This window comes from Pollachius pollachius (genome assembly GCF_949987615.1).
Source record: "Pollachius pollachius genome assembly, chromosome: 17".
Taxonomy (NCBI): domain Eukaryota; kingdom Metazoa; phylum Chordata; class Actinopteri; order Gadiformes; family Gadidae; genus Pollachius; species Pollachius pollachius.
Genome location: NC_136950.1, coordinates 14,296,025 through 14,313,524, shown reverse-complemented (window position 1 = coordinate 14,313,524; position 17,500 = coordinate 14,296,025). Strand labels below are relative to the sequence as shown.

Genomic DNA, 17,500 nt, shown 5'->3' with positions numbered 1-17,500 from the left:
GGCAAACTGAATCCTGCCTGTTTAGCCTCATGCCAGTGTCGAGAGCGTATGTGACTATCGAGCGCTGATTTTGCTTTAAATAGTGCTCTGCAAAAGGGGCATTTCTTGTGGGACTGGGAGGGCCCAATCGCTCTGAACTGCCCTTTTCTTTCCCTGGCACGGGTGTTCTGGAACCAGACTTGCACAACTCTCTTCTTAAGACCCACCTCTCTAGCAATATGGTCCAGCATCTTTCGGGTTGGGTTAGAGTCCAGTAGGTATTTGTCATAAAGAACCTCCAGTTGTTCGGGTGTGATGGTGGTTCTCAGACGTTTGTCTCTGTGTTGTTCTTCACTACTGTTTCCGCCGTCTTTGTCATTGGCATTTTCTTCCTTCTCGTCAAGTTTCCGTTTCATTGACCCCGAACCAAGTGTAGAGGACGGGCCGGAACTGCTTTGAGAAGGCATCTGTGAGAGGCCTCCAGCCAACAGTTGGCTAGCCATCAGTGGGTTATTGGGGTCAAATATCATATAGGGCATATCAAGCGGCCTTTCCAGAAACTGGGAATGAAGAAATTGATTTTGAGCAGCAAGGAAATGCATATGCTGGTGTTCTTGCCACAATTCCATGCTGGGGAATGCAATCTTACACTGATCACACTGGTACTGCAGCATCTGATGAGGGAGGCTGTTTGTCAGTGAGGACAGGGCCAGTGAGAGTGAGCTTGAGGGTACTGCAGCTGACTGCGGTTGAGAATGGGGCCTTGACATCTGCGACTGGGTTGGCTTCGGTGGCGGAGGCTGAGGTGTCGAGGCCTTAGATGGTCTTGGCTCTGACAGTGTCTTCACCACTGGTGAGGGCGCACTCTCAGTCTGTTTGGGTTTCACCTCAGGAGTCATCTCAGGCTTAGGGGAGGTCTTCCCCATGCTAGGACGGAGAGACGGCATCAGAGGGGAGATTGAGCCAGAGTTGGTGATAGTAGCCTGGAGCTGCTTGGGCGGCTCTGGAGTAATTTGTTTTATCCTTGCCGGTCCCGGTTCTACAGTGTCTAAGAATTCCACAATGGGAATTTCCTCACTGCCTTCCTCATCCTCATCCTTGTAACACTGCTTTTTCTGGTGGGTGATAAGGTCAAAGATACGTGGGAACACGATGTTGCACTTTTTACACTGGTACTGCATGTTGCTGGTTCTGATGTAACGCTCATTGGTCAGCTCTTTCTTCTCATTGTCTTTACAATCCGCCTGGTTCTCATAGCTCTTCCGGGCTTTCTGGCGGGCGTTCTGAAACCACACGACTATAACACGAGTTGGGAGGTTGAGCACAGTAGACAGCTGCTCGATCTCATCATCCTTAGGATAGGCATTGGTGTCGAAGAAATCTTGAAGCACTCTCAGTTGATAATCAGTGAACCGGGTCCGGGAGGACCTCTTGTTCATTCCTGATTCCGTTCTGTAGTATTCCAGCGCATTCATCTGCGGTTCCATTCGTATATCTTCCAATGTAGTCATGGGAGGGATACTGAAGTTGTACGGTGAGTCTTTGCTTCGCTGCCGCTCTTTGAAGAGGGTGTTACGGAACCAGTGCTTGATGACCTTCTGGGGCAGACCGGACTTCTCTGACATCTCCTGAATTTGCTCTTCATTGGGAGAGTTGTTGATGTCAAAATGAGCTCTGAGGATCTTCAGTTGGTCGTCAGTGATGCGTGTTCGTGGACGCTTGAACTGGGACTGGCGGAGGAAGTTCGGGTCAAGACCCAGCTGCTGTTGACACAGCTGTGTGAGATCAGACGTCAGCGACTCCATGGTAGGCATCTGGAGGGTCAGTCCTGGGTGTTGAACAGACTGCATCATCATTGGGGAGAACATGGGCATATCCATGGGCACTTGGAGCTGCACCTGTTGGGGTTGAGGGGGAGGAGGGGGTGGCGGGGGAGGAGGTGGTGGCTGGGGTGGTGACACCTGGTGGGAAGGCTGGTGTGGAACCTGATGTTGAACAGGTACAGGTGATGGCGCTGGGGTTTGGGGTTTGTTCATCGATGCCGGTGGAGGCTGAGGAGCCGTAACCGGTGCCGGTGCGGGAGGTGGTGGTGGCGGAGGAGGAGGTGGTGGTGGGGGAGTCTCAGGTGAAGCAGGGTTAATGGGGTAGAGTTTGTCATAAGCCTCTCTGTACTGCTGGGCGAACTTCTCAAGCTCAACATAGGGGAAAAATTGGCTGTGAACGTGCTCCTGGTGGCTTTTGAGAATCAGCATGTTAGAGAAGAGTTTGCCGCACATGCCACACTCCAGCTTGTCATTGTTGATCTCCACCTGTTCACCTCCTTCTTTGTTCTTCCTCTGGTTTTTCTGTCTGTTCTCATTGTACTGGATAACAAGTTCAAATCCAAAGTTCTCCAAAAGGGCCTTGGCGGCGTTTCCTCTAGCTCCTGACACGATACGTGGGGGAGGAATTGAAGGCTCGGAGAACTTGGACTTTTTGGACTCTTTGCTGTCTTTTCCTCCATCATTGACTGCCTCGCCTCCGTTGTCTGTCTTTGCTCTGCCCTCATGTTTCTCATGGTGCTCTTCTGCCTCCCTGGACATTTGGATATCAGATACAGACACAGCGCTAGGCTCCATTTTGGTTTTATGGTTCTGCATCTGCAGGTTCTTCTGCTGCTGAAGGTGATTCTGGTTGGCTTGTTGCTGCTGTTGATGCTGCTGCTGCTGTTGCTGCTGCTGTTGCTGCTGCTGCTGTTGCTGAGCCTGTTGCTGAGCCTGCTGCATCACATGCTGCTGCTGCATCTGCTGCTTCAAGTCCTCCAAGAACGATCCAGTGAGGCCAGGCATGCCAAACGCAGCTGCAGAGTGTAGCGCCAGCTCTGGGCTAAGGTTGAACTCTGCTCCTGGGATGTAAAAGGGGAAGAGGAACTGGGGCTGTTGGAACTGCAGCAGTGACTCTGGAGTCATGGGGAAATGGGGGAAGAATGCCGGGTTAAGGAACTGAGGCTGGAAGAAGGCAGCCTGCTGCTGGAGCTCGTGCTGGAGCTGCATCTGTAGCTGGGCATTTGACTGAGCGGTCTGGTGACTGCTCGCCTGAGCTGAGACGTGATCAGTAGTCGTGCTTTGTTTAGCGTTGCTGTTGCTGCTGCTGTTACTTTCTTTGGCTTCCACTGAGTTTTCTTTGTTGGCAGAAGGTGTTCCACTCCTAGCACTGTCTTGGTTGTTGCTGGACCCTTGCGCGGATGGCGCTGGGCTCTTTGCTGGCACTGGGCCACTAGTTCCGGAGATGCCGCTGCTGCTTTCGCTTTTGGCTGTTCTGGCTTTGGTCTGGTGTAGCACGGACCTCATGTGAATCTCAAGGGTTGAACTTTGGCTGTAGGCAACGTTGCAGATATTGCATTTGAATGGTTTGTTGTCAATGCTGTTGCTTGTTTCTTGTGGTACTGGGCTTGAGGCTTCTTGCAGGACCTTCTTTAGCTTGTGCAGGTGAGAAACTGAATTATAGTGGACTAGCAGTATATTCTTTTGAGTAAAAGACTCTTTGCAAACTGTGCACTTGTAGGGTCGGGAAGGGTCTAAAAACTTCTCCATTGTAAAGTTTGGCCCCTTTCTAAAGGGTAGGGTACGTTTTGGTTCTGCTCCCATTTCGTCTAGCAAGGAGCTGCTGTCACTTCCTGTAGGACTGGGCTTCTCCTCTTGGTCCATCTCGTCGTCTTTGTCCAAGTCGTGTTCGAAGGCCTGAGCTTCCTCCAAGGCCCTCGCTTCACTCTCGGTAATGTCTCCGTTCACCGGCAGGCTTCCGATGAGCTGCTGGACCTCCGCCTCGCTCAGCTCCGGGTGGCCGTTCTCCAAGTGCTTCCTCAGGGCCATAAAGGTCCTGAAGCTGCGCTGGCAAAGGCTGCACATGGTGGCGGCTCGGATGGCGTGGTACTGGGAATGGATCTGAAGCTTCTGCATGGTCTTGAAGGCCAGGCTGCAGTGGTTGCATCGATACTTGTACACGTGCCGATCAGAGACGGAAAGCTGCTGCTGCTGCTGCTGGAGCCTTTGGAGCTCATTGAGATGGTCCTGCAGGCTGTCCGGAGACTTGCTCTCGTGTCCATGCCCACTGGTCCTCTTCCAGTCCGGGGCCTCAGGGGCCTCCTTCGGGGGCTTCAGCTCTTCCGCCTGGTCCATTTCAGTTTTCTCATGGGTGAGCATCAGTTCATCCTTTGAGTTGTTTCCTAAAAAAGATCAGAAGAAACGGGTCAATATGTGAACATATTTGCAAAATGCACAACCCAACGTAAATATTAACATTATGTATATCTTTAAATTGTCTTCACTAGAGGTCAATTTCTATTAAAATGAACTGAATGAAATGAATAATAAGATAAGTCTATGTACGGAACAGTACACAAAGAAGTATAGGACGGCTACCTTGAGACTTCCCGGGGCCCTCAGAGAGGGCAGGGAGGGAGTCCATCAAAGCAAGAGCCTTCTCTTGTCCAGGAGCGGGATGCATTATATTGTTTGGCGTTGGCATTGTGTCAGGTCCAACCACCTATAGAGAACAAAGGACATGTTGAATTAACATGCAGACTATTGGAAAGTTTGCAACTAAAATGAAATATCGGGTCAAAGAAACCTCATGTTCCCACCCCTTAAAGCAAAGCACATGCGTCAGAATTTGTTTTTCCAAGAGCCTGTGGGTGGGAGAGTGTATCCAGGGAGACCGATATAAATGCATGAGAATTATTTTATAGACAGTTGACCTAGAGGGAATACTGGGTAGGCTTGATAAATTGCCCTAGATTTGTTTTTAAATACAATATATATAAATATATATATATTTAAGAAAACAACCCAGCTTAAAACTGCATTCTCCTCAACCCACTGACTTACGGTCATGATCAGTTTCTCCACACAGTCAGGGGCCACACTGTGCAGGTGGGTGAGATGCAGCTGCAGATGAATCTTGTTGCTCAGGACGTCCTGGCACAGTGGGCAGCGGATCACCGGCTGCATCGAATGCTGGGACATCACATGAAGCTGCATGCGGTTGGCATCTTTGCTGCTGTAATTGCAGTACGGACACTGCTGTACCTGAAAATTGCAGGATGCAAAATGGGAGAGGATTAGAGAGGGAGAACACAAGATATAATAACGATCATAATAATAATAATAATAATAACACAGAGAAAGCCTGTGTGTTGTAAACATTTGGTGTATATACAGAGTAGTGTATCGTCCATCTTAACTTTGCTTTCTAGACATTGCATTTTTATAGAGAATAACAAAACAGGAATCAAGGAAAAAATATTAACATATTCCTCCTTTAGCGTGGTGCTAGCAATCCACTCTTCACTCCCTGTCCCTTCCCCCCTTCAACTTATCACGGAAAATGTTGATCAACCTTATTTCATATATAATTCATTTAAGTCCTGCAACTCATGCAATTTTTACGAGCAAAAAAAATAAAAAGAAAGAAAGAAAACCGCGATTGCCTTGGAAATTCTAATCAGTAAATTAAAGATGACAAAGGTGTGCACCCTCCAAAAGTACACCTACGCCCTCATTAGACGGAGTACCCCGCGTACGGCTGCCACCACCTGTCTTAATGGAATCCATTTCTGAAATGACTAAGTCCTGCCTGCTCGCAGGGGTCCAGCGGCAGACAAGCTAATACTTCATAATCTAATTTAAAAACACATATAATTTAAAGAGATGCAAAGGGGAAGCCGATGGGGGTGGGTATGTGGGGGGAGGGGGGCAAGACTAGTGCAGGTATTCCACTTAAGAGCACAAAGAGGGAGCCTGCTTGATGCTAAAAAGCCCTGTCACACAGTCAATGGAGACCTATTGGTGGATCAATGGCGCCAGCAACATGCTACATGCTTAGCCTGGCATTTCTCTTATCTACCGGTGAGGTTCTAGCCATGAGGTCACTGCATAATGGTCGGTGGGATGGGCTTTGTTCGTTTCTTAGTGTGGGAGGAGGAAGCATTTCACTTTCTTTCGCTTTCATATTTGATTCGACCAAACATGTTGCTGAGGCGAGGTGATTCTGGTCGCGTGTAATTGGCGCATACAAAACTCAGCCCGGCAGTAATAATCTTGTAGACTGTGTAGAGTGGCTACTGTAGTAATACGCTAATTAAACTCCCCTTGTGAAGGCTTCATCCACTCGCGCAAATTTGTTTTTTATTCTGCGGTACAATATCTCCGTCACAAAAACATAAAACAAGGTGTAACTCTCCTCTCCCCCCTCCTTTCCTGATGTTTTCCCGCCCAGGCTCTGTGCCCCCCCCCCAAGAAGTAGATACCACACCATAGTAGATACCAGATAATAGTAAAGTGCAAGCTACCGATTTCCTTCCAAAGTAAAAGACCCATCATTTTAGAAAAGGGGTACTAATAAATAAAAGCCTGTGGGAAGTGGTAACCTTATTAATAAACCTTTCTCAGATTCCTTTACACCGGACATTATGTGTTTTATGTCAGGCACATAGACTGCCACGAGGTCACCCTTACCTGCTCACTGACGGAGATCTTTGCCTCATTGGACTTGGGCCTCTTGGGTGGGCTGTCAACCTGGCGGTCGGGCATGAGGGAGCGCTTGGACAGGGCGTTACTGGCTGTCACCTCTTTAGACATGGCGTTCACTCCTACAATAGGCGGAGACAGGGGGAACAGTACAGTGAGAATGAGAATGGATGCCGACGTAATTTATATTCACAGTTTGTGCGTTGTTCGTACATCTGTTTACAGTCGAGTTGGGGATGACCTATTCAGGATACATTTGTAAGAAAATAACATAACATAACGAACAAACAAACGGGTTTCAAGCTGACGTCCTTAGTGCCCTTGGGTTCATACATTCTGTATGAGGAGCACCAGGATTAATTAACAATCCAAAAAAAGGGGGACATTGATTGATTAAAAATCTTTATTTAGCTTCAACATTTCCTAACGTGGTATGGTAGAAAACCAAAACCAATCAAAAACTCAATCTTGACTCAAACCCGCTGTTACTTAACGGTAAGGCAAGTCTTATCCAATTAATATTAAGCAGGACTGAAAAATGAAAATGACACCACGACACGACAGAGAGACACCACAGGCCTGCGTACGAAACATGCCCTGCTGTATTATTCTCATCTACTTCCACATGCAGCGCCACCAACGCTTTTTTCCCTCTTTCCCTCTGCCCCAAGGACATGTGAAATGGGGAAGGAAAAAAACCCTCATGCAGACTCATTATCACAGCAAGACATACATTAAATGTTATGGTAATATTATACACTTCATTAGTTCATATACATTTCCCCAGCCGCCTAAACAACTTCTGTGTCGGCGGAGGATGCAACATTTCCATGGCTTGGTCACGGCCGGTGGTACGGTGGCAGCAGCTGTGTAGCGTATTGTGTGTGTGTGTGTTTTATGTGTGACATGTGTGCGTGTGTGTGTGTGAGCGTGTGTGACGTTAACAGCAAGGCTCAGTGCAGAGGGGGATCAGCCTCTGGTTGTATTTAGTAAATGCTGCAGCCGCTGATAAATCTTTCATTAGCCTCATCTGAAGATACAGGCAGTGCAGCGCCCGCTATGGTCTGCCACCGCAATTTACCAGCTCTGCAACAACACAAAGACACAGCAATAGCCGCTCCCCCCTCTCTTTCTTTCTCCCTTCCCTCTCCCCCCTCTCTCTCCTCTCCCTCTCCCCTTTCTTCCCTTTTTCTCTCCCTCACTTCCTCTCTCCTCTCTCCTCTCTCTCTCTCCCCCTCCCTCTCTCTCTGCCTCCCCACCCCACGCTCTTCCACCCTTTCTCGTCTGGTCACTCAAAGCAATAAGTGAGCCTCCTGTGCAGCAACGCTTCACGGTGGATGCACAAAATGGAGAAAAAAGAGGGAAATCAAAGCACTGATACATAGAGAGAGGAGGGGAAGGGGTGGAGTGGTAGAGCTGTGCAAGGGAGGGAGGGGGGAGGCAGGGGGAGGCAGGGGGAGGGAGGGAGCAGGAGGGAGGGGTGAAAGAAAACATTTTGTATTTGGTATGATTCCATGGACCGTGTTTGTACTGGTCGGCGTATCCATCCCGACCGACGCGTTCATGCATTTTAATTCTGTTGTATTAAGTAGTCGTTCCACTTATTTTATTTGTAATCCCCTATATCTGCAGCCTGAAATATTGGCCTGTCAAGGAAAGTGACAGTGCGAGTGAGAGGGAAGGGGGAGAGAGAGAGGGATAGAGAGAGAGAGGGATAGAGAGAGAGAGAGAGAGAGAGAGAGAGAGAGAGAGAGAGAGAGAGAGAGAGAGAGAGAGAGAGAAAGTGAAAGAGAGAGAGAGGGTGGGTGGGGGAGAGAGAGAGATAGGGGAGAGAGAGGAGAAAGATAGAAAGGGGAGAGGCGGGAAAAAAAAGGAACAAAGAAGGAGACAGCGAGGAAAGAGAAGAAGAAAAAAAAAACACAAGGGCACAATGTGAATTTCCAAGAACATCCGAGAATTGCTTCGCGGCTCGGAATAGCGAGGTAATCTTGTCTTCCAGCACCGCTGATGGTCCCTGCAGAGCTAGTGTGTGTGTGTGTGTGTGTGTACCTATGCGTGTGTGTGTGTGTGCACGCCATCTATTTCGCGAAAAAGACCACCTCCTCCCGCCCCCACCACCCCTTCCCAGACACACCATTGGTCGAGAAGACAGAGCCTGTCCCGGGAAGCGGATCGTGGTCACGCGGTCCGACCCGCCCGGTGTATTTATTGTGACCGGTTCTAATTTCAACTTTCAATTTTTGCCTCCGTCCTCCAGTCAATTTGCAACTAAATCACATCCCGCGCCTGAAAGGGGAGAGGGACGAGACGATTGGTCGGGCAAGAGGAAGGCAAACACATTTACAATGCAATGAGGAAAAGACAACCGCCGCTTCGCCATTGATTACCATCATATCGAGTGTGTGTGTGTGTGTGTGTGTGTGTGTGTGTGTGTGTGTGTGTGTGTGTGTGCGTGTGCACCTCCCCGACACAAAGATCTGTCCTGGTTTTGATTCGTCTTTGACCTACTGCTTCCATCAACACTTATGACACTCGAGGCGTGGAGGAAAAAAAAAAGCCAGTCGCCTAACCTTTAATGTTGAGAGTGAGAGAGAGAGACAGGTGGAGAGAGAGAGAGAGAGAAAGAGGGAGTGAAAGAGAGAGAGAGACAGAGAGGTAGATGAAGACAGAGGGAGAGGGCGCTTCTTCACCGCGTAGCCACTTAGGGCGCTTTAAGTGGCGAGACATACGAGTGTATCATAAAGTCGTTTCAAGGCATAGAATTGCGTAAAAATATATATACTAGTCCAAGGACATTATCCCCCCCCCCCCCCCATTCCATAATACAAAAGCCACGGTGTGTCCCTCCTGCTCACCGGAGCCACAATCCATGCAGGGCAGGTGAGGAATTGTATTTATTCTGCATCACATCCAGGTGACGTCCATGTTGTATTAAGAGAGTGGAGGAGAGAGAGAAGGGACGAGAGAACGGCAGAGTGACACAAAAACATACCCCCCCCCTTCTGAGAATGAATAGTGAGACAGAGTGCGGGATGGGTCTCCACTAAGACAAGACACTCTCTCTTTCTTCTCTCTCTCTCTTTCTCTCTCTCTCTCTCTCACTCTCTCATTCCTCTTTGTCCCCCCCCCTCCCCTCCCAAGCTTGCTCTGCGCCCCCTTAATGACTCTGTCCTTTCACCCCAGCCACCGTGAACCCCCCACCCCTCTCCTGTTTTTTTATACATTTTTATTCTCTCCGCTATGACGTGGACCAGACCAGCTGGATCTCAGTGAAGGGGGGTTGGCTTGTTGTGTGTGTGTGTGTGTGTGTGTGTGTGTGTGGGGGCCAGAATAGACCTGACACCATCTCTCTTCCCCCACCACCACCACCACCACCACCACCACCACAACCAATGACAAATGCCTTGCATGCGGCAGGACCCCGCTTGATTAGATAAATCAAAAGGTGATTTATGACACTCCCGGCCCACTTTTGCATTGCGAGGGGTGGTGTCTGCGTGTGTGTGTATGTGTGTTTGCTTGTGGGGTGTGGGGCGCGGGGAATCTGCGAAGCAAAGGGGGCCGCACTCGCCACCCATCTTTATTTGCAGCTGCCAATGGCGTTTAGGCAGCCGCACGGCAAGCTAGCTCGCACGAGCGAGGAAATGTAAAGCGAAGAAGAGTTAGGGAACGATATAGGGATGCATAGATTGAGAGAGAGAGAGAGAGAGAGAGAGAGAGAGAGAGAGAGAGAGAGAGAGAGAGAGAGAGAGAAGATGCGGGAGAATAGGCTGGGAGGTAAAGAAAGATGGAGGCCGACATTAGAGAATAATTGGGGAGGAGAAAAAAATGATGCGGCAGGTAAGGAGAGAGAAAAGAGATGTTGTGTTGCGGCAGGGCTTATTAAAACAACCTGGGGATATTTCTACCGGAAATTGTTCTTCAAAAAAAGCCGGGAGGAGCAACAATACCATCACTGCTAATGGGTTCCCCGTGCAACTATTATAGAATCTGCCCTTTTCTGTCTTAAAGGGTAAGACATTTTGTGCAAAGTGAACCAAAAGCAAAATTAGCTTCCCCCCCATCCTCAATATATACACAAACAAGCACACGTATTTCCAAATGTTCCTCAGGTAGTAATATTTATATTGTCTAAACCCGTCGCGGTATGATCAAATCTGCAAGCAGGTAAACAAAGAGGTGGAATGCTCCGTGCAATCACCCGTCTTCCCTTTCCTCTTCCCCCCCTGCCTTCCTTTCAACAATCTGAATCTTTTGTGACGTTTGTGACATTTCATTTCGCGATTATTATTTATTTTACATAAGCCCACCACTACAGAAATATACAAGGTCGAGTGGGTGGGAGGGAAAAAAATGAAAAAGAAGTCTATCAACGGCAACGGTGGTCTGGGAGGAAGCGGTTATGTGTTGTGTTTATGGATGTGCTTGTGTGTGTGTGTGTGTGTGTGTGTGTGTGTGTGTGTGTCAGAGGGGGTGTTTGTGTGTGGTTGTATGTTTGGTGGTGGGGTGGGGCTGGGGAATTGGGTGGGTGGAGGGGTGGGATTGGAGGGGTGGGTGGATGAGGAGGTGGTGGTGGTGGTGGTGGTGATGGGGGGGGCTGCAATTCTTTGGATTTAGTATTCAATTTAGCCGCCCTGAGCCCTGGCAGACTGGCTAAGGTTACAGAGCAGTAAATCTTGGAGGGTGAGGGCTGGGGGGAGGCTGCGTTGTGTGTGGGGGGGGGTGGGACGAGGGGGCTGAGGGGAGCCGGCCAGAGCAGGGGCCGGGGAGAGGGCCCGGGCCCCGGCCCCATGATTTACTGGTCTAGAGCTCCGGGGTTACGCATTAGGCTGACCCCCGGTCACCCGATAACATTACAGCGCCACACTCTGAACCCGAAACTCCCACGGAACCACTCACGGTCCCGCTGTAGCCTCAGGGAGAGAGAGGGGGGGAGAGGCAGGGACACAGAGGGAGAGAAAGGGGGGGAGAGGCAGGGACACAGAGGGAGAGAGAGGGGGGGAGAGGCAGGGACACAGAGGGAGAGAGAGGGGGGGAGAGGCGGGGACACAGAGGGAGAGAGAGGGGGGGAGAGGCAGGGACGAAGAGGGAGAGAGAGAGGGGGGGAGAGGCAGGGACACAGAGGGAGAGAGGGGGGGGAGAGGCAGGGACACAGAGGGAGGGAGGGAGAGACAGGGACACAGAGGGAGAGAGCTGGAGGGAGAGAGGGAGAAAGGGAGAGAGAGAGAGGGAGAAAGGGAGAGACAGGGAGAGAGAGAGGCAGGGAGAGAGAGAGGCAGGGAGAGAGGGAGCTAGAGGTAGAAAGGGAGAAAGAGAGAGACAGGGAGAGAGAGAGACAGAGAGAGTGACAGAGAGAGAGAGAGAGAGCAAGGAAGCGATAAAGAGAGCAAGGATGACAAGCCAGGAGCAAGGGGAGAAAGAATGCAGATTTTTAGCGAGATGGAGGGAGAGAGAGAACAAGACGGATAGAACAAGGGAAGGCGGGATAGCGCATCAGTCTCTTGTTTTGTGGTGCGTGATTTTAATGTCCGCCGTTCCTCTCGTACGGTTTCTCTCACTCAGTCTCTCCAATTTCCATCTTCTGTTACGACAGGAGATAAATATGAAACACAGACTTGTCATATTTGACGGATCTGCAGAGACGCTCAACAGTCCCATCATGCCATCGAGAGAACACACCAAACCCTCTGTCCTCCAGCAACACACACACACACACCCAAACAAGAGCTCCGGGCTTTCAATTTAATATGCTAATATCGTTAATGTATTTTAATCATGTTCCGGGCTTGAAATTAATTTCAAATGGGTACTAATTCAAAGAGATTCATGTAGATACAGGCCACGTATGTGTGTAAACAAACTTGAACGATCTTGTTGCGTGTTATTGTCTCATTAAACGTCGTTATTGATCGGAGATGTGTATGTAAAACAATGGAGTGAATATGTTGGGAGTAAGGAGATTCTTAACGCAGGCCTGTCGTTTCGAATGGCTCCAACGGGGGGTCCCTTTGTGTGTGGGGGGGGGGGGGTCTATTTATGAGGAGTGGGGCCCCTGAGCCATGGAAGAGGATGACACGCGCTGGCTATACATACACACACGCACCGCCTCTATCTGGAAGTAATCCACGATGGGGAGGAAAAATTTGCATGGGAAATGCAGCATGGATTATAATTAATCTAAAGTGACATGGGATTAAAAGCAGAAAGACAATGTAAATGAAGCAAAGGGGGATATAACTCTCACTGCCTCGAATCTAAAAGGCTTCTGTATTGCTGCCTTTTTTTTTTCACCCCCCGCCCTCTTGATTCAGATTTGCTCTCTCCCCTATCTGGTCCACGGGTCTAATTCTTCCTCCTTGTTTAAAAAAAGGGTCCCGTTTCTGTTCGTTGGTGAAGTGCGCAAGCACTCGGCAACTGCTCACTTTGGGCACCCCCGTAATCCCCCCCCCCCCCCCCCCCCCCCGACTCACCCCCAAGAGATCCCCACCCCCGCCAACTCCATCCTAACCCCGGCAGTCTCAATGAAAGAAGATGCTAAATCAAAGTGCTGCCACTAAGCCGGCAAAAAAAAAAAGGAAAAAAAAAGGGTCCTGGTCCCTGCTGTTCCTGATGCCCCTGCTAGCATAACAACACGCGCATATGGTGGACTTAAAGGAAAAACTCAAATCCGAACACACAGAAATTAATGCAGAAACGGTTAAATAGATAAACAAGCTTTAGCGTTGCTTTTTTTTAAAGGGTTGCGTTCCCCTCGACACAACGGCGATCTGATAAAAACAAAAACATACTTGGGTGAAAGGGGATATTTTCGGGGTGGGAAGGTTCCAAATATTCAAATACTACAATTTCAGACGCGTCCATTTCTAATAAATGCTATCATAAACGGCCCCCGGCACGCCTGCATGCACGCAGACATAGACAGACACACACACACACACACACACACACACACACACACGGTTCAAGGGGTCGGAGAGTCCCCCCCCCACCCTGGACTCGCCCTCTGATTGGCTGCTTTGCATTTTGGGGACGCGTTTAAATGACGCCGGTGGTAATATGCATACAGAAATGCATGCATGGTGGTTCCCCCGCCGCCCCCAGCCTGTCAGATGGTGCTGTCAGGAGAGATAGCGCTTAAGATAGATGACTGGCTAAACTAACTGGCCCCCGCCAACAGCCAGCTCTCATTGGAAGTCTCACATTATGGCACTATAGGTACTAGCATGGGGGGGGGGGGGGGGGGAGATGCCTGTGTGTGTGTGTGTGTGTGTGTGTGTGTGTGTGTGTGTGTGTGTGTGTGTGTGTGTGTGTGTGTGTGTGTGTGTGTGTGTGTGTGTGTGTGTGTGTGTGTGTGTGTGTGTGTGTGTGTGTGTGTGTGTGTGTGTGTTTGAGAGGGGAGTGCATGCTAACAGATAGGGGGAATGGGATGGGGGAGAGGGAGATGCATAAACAAGGAAGATAGATGAGAGAGGGAGACAGGCAGGGGTAGACAGACATACTTATAGATATACAGGGGGACCCGCCGACCAGCCGACACACAGACGGACCCACAGACAGACAGACAGGCAGGCAGACGGACATAAATACACATAGACACAGACAGGGAGACAGGCAGACGGCGAGACCCCATGCAATATTCATCTCAAGCCACGGATCTCCATCTCATACATAAAAGGGCCATATGAATTCCTATTTGGTTAAATCACACTAACAGAGCCCCCCCCCCACACACACACATTCAACCAGGGTGTAGCTGGAGGGGCATTCAATGTTATGTATCTCTCTCTCTCTCTCTCTCTACCGCTCCCAGAATAGCAGGACACTATTGTGAAGGCTGCGGTCGCCCCACCCCTACGAGCACACCCTGTATTATTTTACAAACACACATCGGGGCTTTGCGTTTTTTATTCCTTTTCTTTTTTTCGTATTTCCGCCATTCCATTTTGTAGGACGGGGAATCAACATTGCTTTTATTTTGTTGTTGTGTTGTTGTTGTCCTGTGTTTCTAATCCTGTGTAATATCTCCTGATGAGGTCAGAGATGGTCCAGCAATTAAAGGACGGGACAGGCCCAGGGGGAAATAAAATAAATACTTTTATAGAAAAAAACAGAGAAAAGGGATAGGGACAAATGAAGGGAGGGTGGGCAGGGGGTAATGGAGGGGTAATGCAGGGATGTGGCCGTGCAATATTAAAAAAAAAAACATACACAGCATAACCAACCCCCACCCCACCAACCCACTAATCCTGCGCTTCTGAAAAATTAATATGTCATCGGAGAGGGCACAAGAACGGCAAAGATTAATGCAAGGCGCTTATAAATTACAAGCACGCAAACTGATTTGATTAAAAAATAATCTGTAGGCCTGGACACTGGCTGGTAATATCCACAACCCGTCCATTTATCCTTCGTCTTCTTGTTCCTTCCTCTCCTTTTGCTTCCTTCAGCCCTCCCTCCTCTTCCTCCCGCCTTCCCTCATCCCTACCCCAGCTCCTCTTGTCCCTCGCTTTTAACTCTCTTTCTTTTTACTGTCAGATGGAAACAATTAAAGCAGGTCACATGCCTTCTGCACGGCAGCGTTCAGATATTGCACACACACACACACACACACACACACACTCAACCTAGGTCCTTATCTCGGAGAGAAACTGCAAGAAATGAAAGATAATCCAGGAGAGTAGGAACGATCCCAGTTGGTAGCTGGGCTCCGTGTGTGTGTGTGTGTGTGTGTGTGTGTGTGTGTGTGTGTGTGTGTGTGTGTGTGTGTGTGTGTGTGTGTGTGTGTGTGTGTGTGTGTGTGTGTGTGTGTGTGTGTGTGTGTGTGTGTGTGTGTGTGTGTGTGTGTGTGTGTGTGTGTGTGTACGTACTGTCAGCTCTTTTGGCCTCAGCCAGCTCTCGGTCAGAGGGGTTGTGTCCAGGCCTGGACGAGGAGCGAGGAGGGCGTTCACTATCGTCGCCGGTCTCGTCTAAAGGAAACAGATAGAAAAATCACAACGTTACCAAAAATGCAATACCGGAAAATGAGCAAAATGGATCGACTGCTATCATTAAACAGTTCGGTGGAAATATGAAATATATTAAAACAGGAAATGTACGTTTATTCCCATGTATAATTAACAGATAAATATACCATCTGCCATTTCATATTTTCAGATATAATTGTTATATAAATGCTAAATGAAGGAAATAAATTTGTTTAGTTTTTTGGTTAAGACTTTTTAATTCCATAGTCCATAGGAACTTGCATGAGAAACTGCTTTTATTGCAACACCTCTGAAAATAGCCATGATTTTATGGATACAGCCACACACACAACTTTGAAAAGAACATCGTGCGAAAAAAATATTTGAAACGCTCACACACTCACACACCCGGCAGATTAGCCTGCCCATCTCTCAGAGTTCAGCCCTTGTTTGATAATTCTGTGTATCTGTGGTGTTCTGCCAGTGGATTAATGTGTGTGTGTGTGTTTGTATGTGTGTGTGTGTGTGTGTGTGGTTCACCTATGTGTGTGTGTGTGTGTGTAGCTGGCTGTGTGTCCCTATGCGTGTTTGTGTGTCTGTGTATTTGTGTGTGTGTGTGTGCGTATAAGTGTAGCTCGCCTGTGTGTGTGTATGTGTGTGTGTGTGTGTGTGCGCATGTCGCTAGCACAAGCTAACACTAATCCTAGCCGAGCCCCGGCGCTCCCTTTCATCCACCCATCATTTGTCTCCGGCTGGGCTGATGTCACTTTGTAATGAATTTTGAGCAGTCTGAGAGAGGCCAGATAACCCAGCAACACAGCACTACACACACCCACACCCACACACACACACACACACACACACACAAAAACCATCACAGCCAGCCCCCCACCCCTCCTCCTCCTCCTCCATCTCATGGTGAGCAAGAGCAAATGCAAAATCAACCACGAGCACACACACACACACACACACACACACACACACACACACACACACACACAAGCATCATAATGACACACCATCTCACACATACACAAAGGGAGCAAAAGCGTTCAAAATTGCAGCCCAGAAGAATGGAAAAAAACCTGACAATGTTTGTGTGTGTGTGCGTGTGCATGTTTGTCAAAGTGTTTCTTTCTGTGAGTGTGTGTGTGTGTGTGTTTTTGTGTGCGTGTGCTTCTCTGCATGTAGAAAAAGAGCTGTGCTCATCAATCCTACGCCGGCTGCCGCCGTGCCGCCGTCATATTTTAACAACATGGACCCGTAGACAGAGGCGTGTACACGTGCACACGTGCACGCGTCATATTCATAGAAATCAGGCACCGGGGTGCACTGAGGTCAACCACCATTTGCATACAATCACTCTGGCCATTGTGTCACGAGCGTGAGGGAGTCTGCAGAGCCTAGCTCTGAAACATGATATCATTAACCCTTTCTCATTCAGCGCTGTGTACACCCCCCCCCCCCCCCCCCCCAAACACACATATTCAGACACACACGCACACTAACACAGACATACGCAGACACACAACGGCACGCCAGGAGACGCGAGCACACACTTGGATCGAGACAAAGACAAGTGCATGAATGAATAAACGAGCAAATGGGGACACACACGCACACACACACACACGCACACACACATGCACGATCACACACACGCACAAACACACAAACGCAAAGCCGTGGCACCATTGCTTTTTACGACTTTGCACATTAAGTGGACATTGTATACGGCGTGACATTTTGCATTTGGCAATTTTTGGGGAAGTGATTGAGGTACACAATTGTGCCTATATGTATGCATAGCTGTGTTTGTTTGTATGTGTGTGTGTGTGTGTGTATCCCCCCCAAAAAAAGAATAATGTTTTTTTTTTTCTCCTTCTTGCGCCTGCACGCACTTTAAAGTGTGTGTTGTGCGCATGTCTGTGTGCAGTCTACGCCAAAGAGCATATGTTTGCGCCGATGCATATGAGTCGATGTGTGTGTGTGTGTGTGTGTGTGTGTGTGTGTGTGTGTGTGTGTGTGTGTGTGTGTGTGTGTGTGTGTGTG

General features: G+C 49.0%; 1 protein-coding gene across 1 annotated transcript in view; it reads right to left on the bottom strand.

The window, feature by feature from the left end:
* Positions 1–17,500, bottom strand: part of zfhx4 (zinc finger homeobox 4) — a 56,847-nt gene that overhangs the window by 6,152 nt on the left and 33,195 nt on the right. The window contains 5 exon segments of the mRNA XM_079754627.1: positions 1–4,183; positions 4,380–4,503; positions 4,845–5,045; positions 6,474–6,607; positions 15,353–15,451. The exon segment at positions 1–4,183 is cut by the window's left edge and continues 1,226 nt beyond it. Coding sequence (XP_079610753.1) covers positions 1–4,183; positions 4,380–4,503; positions 4,845–5,045; positions 6,474–6,607; positions 15,353–15,451 — 4,741 coding nt within the window.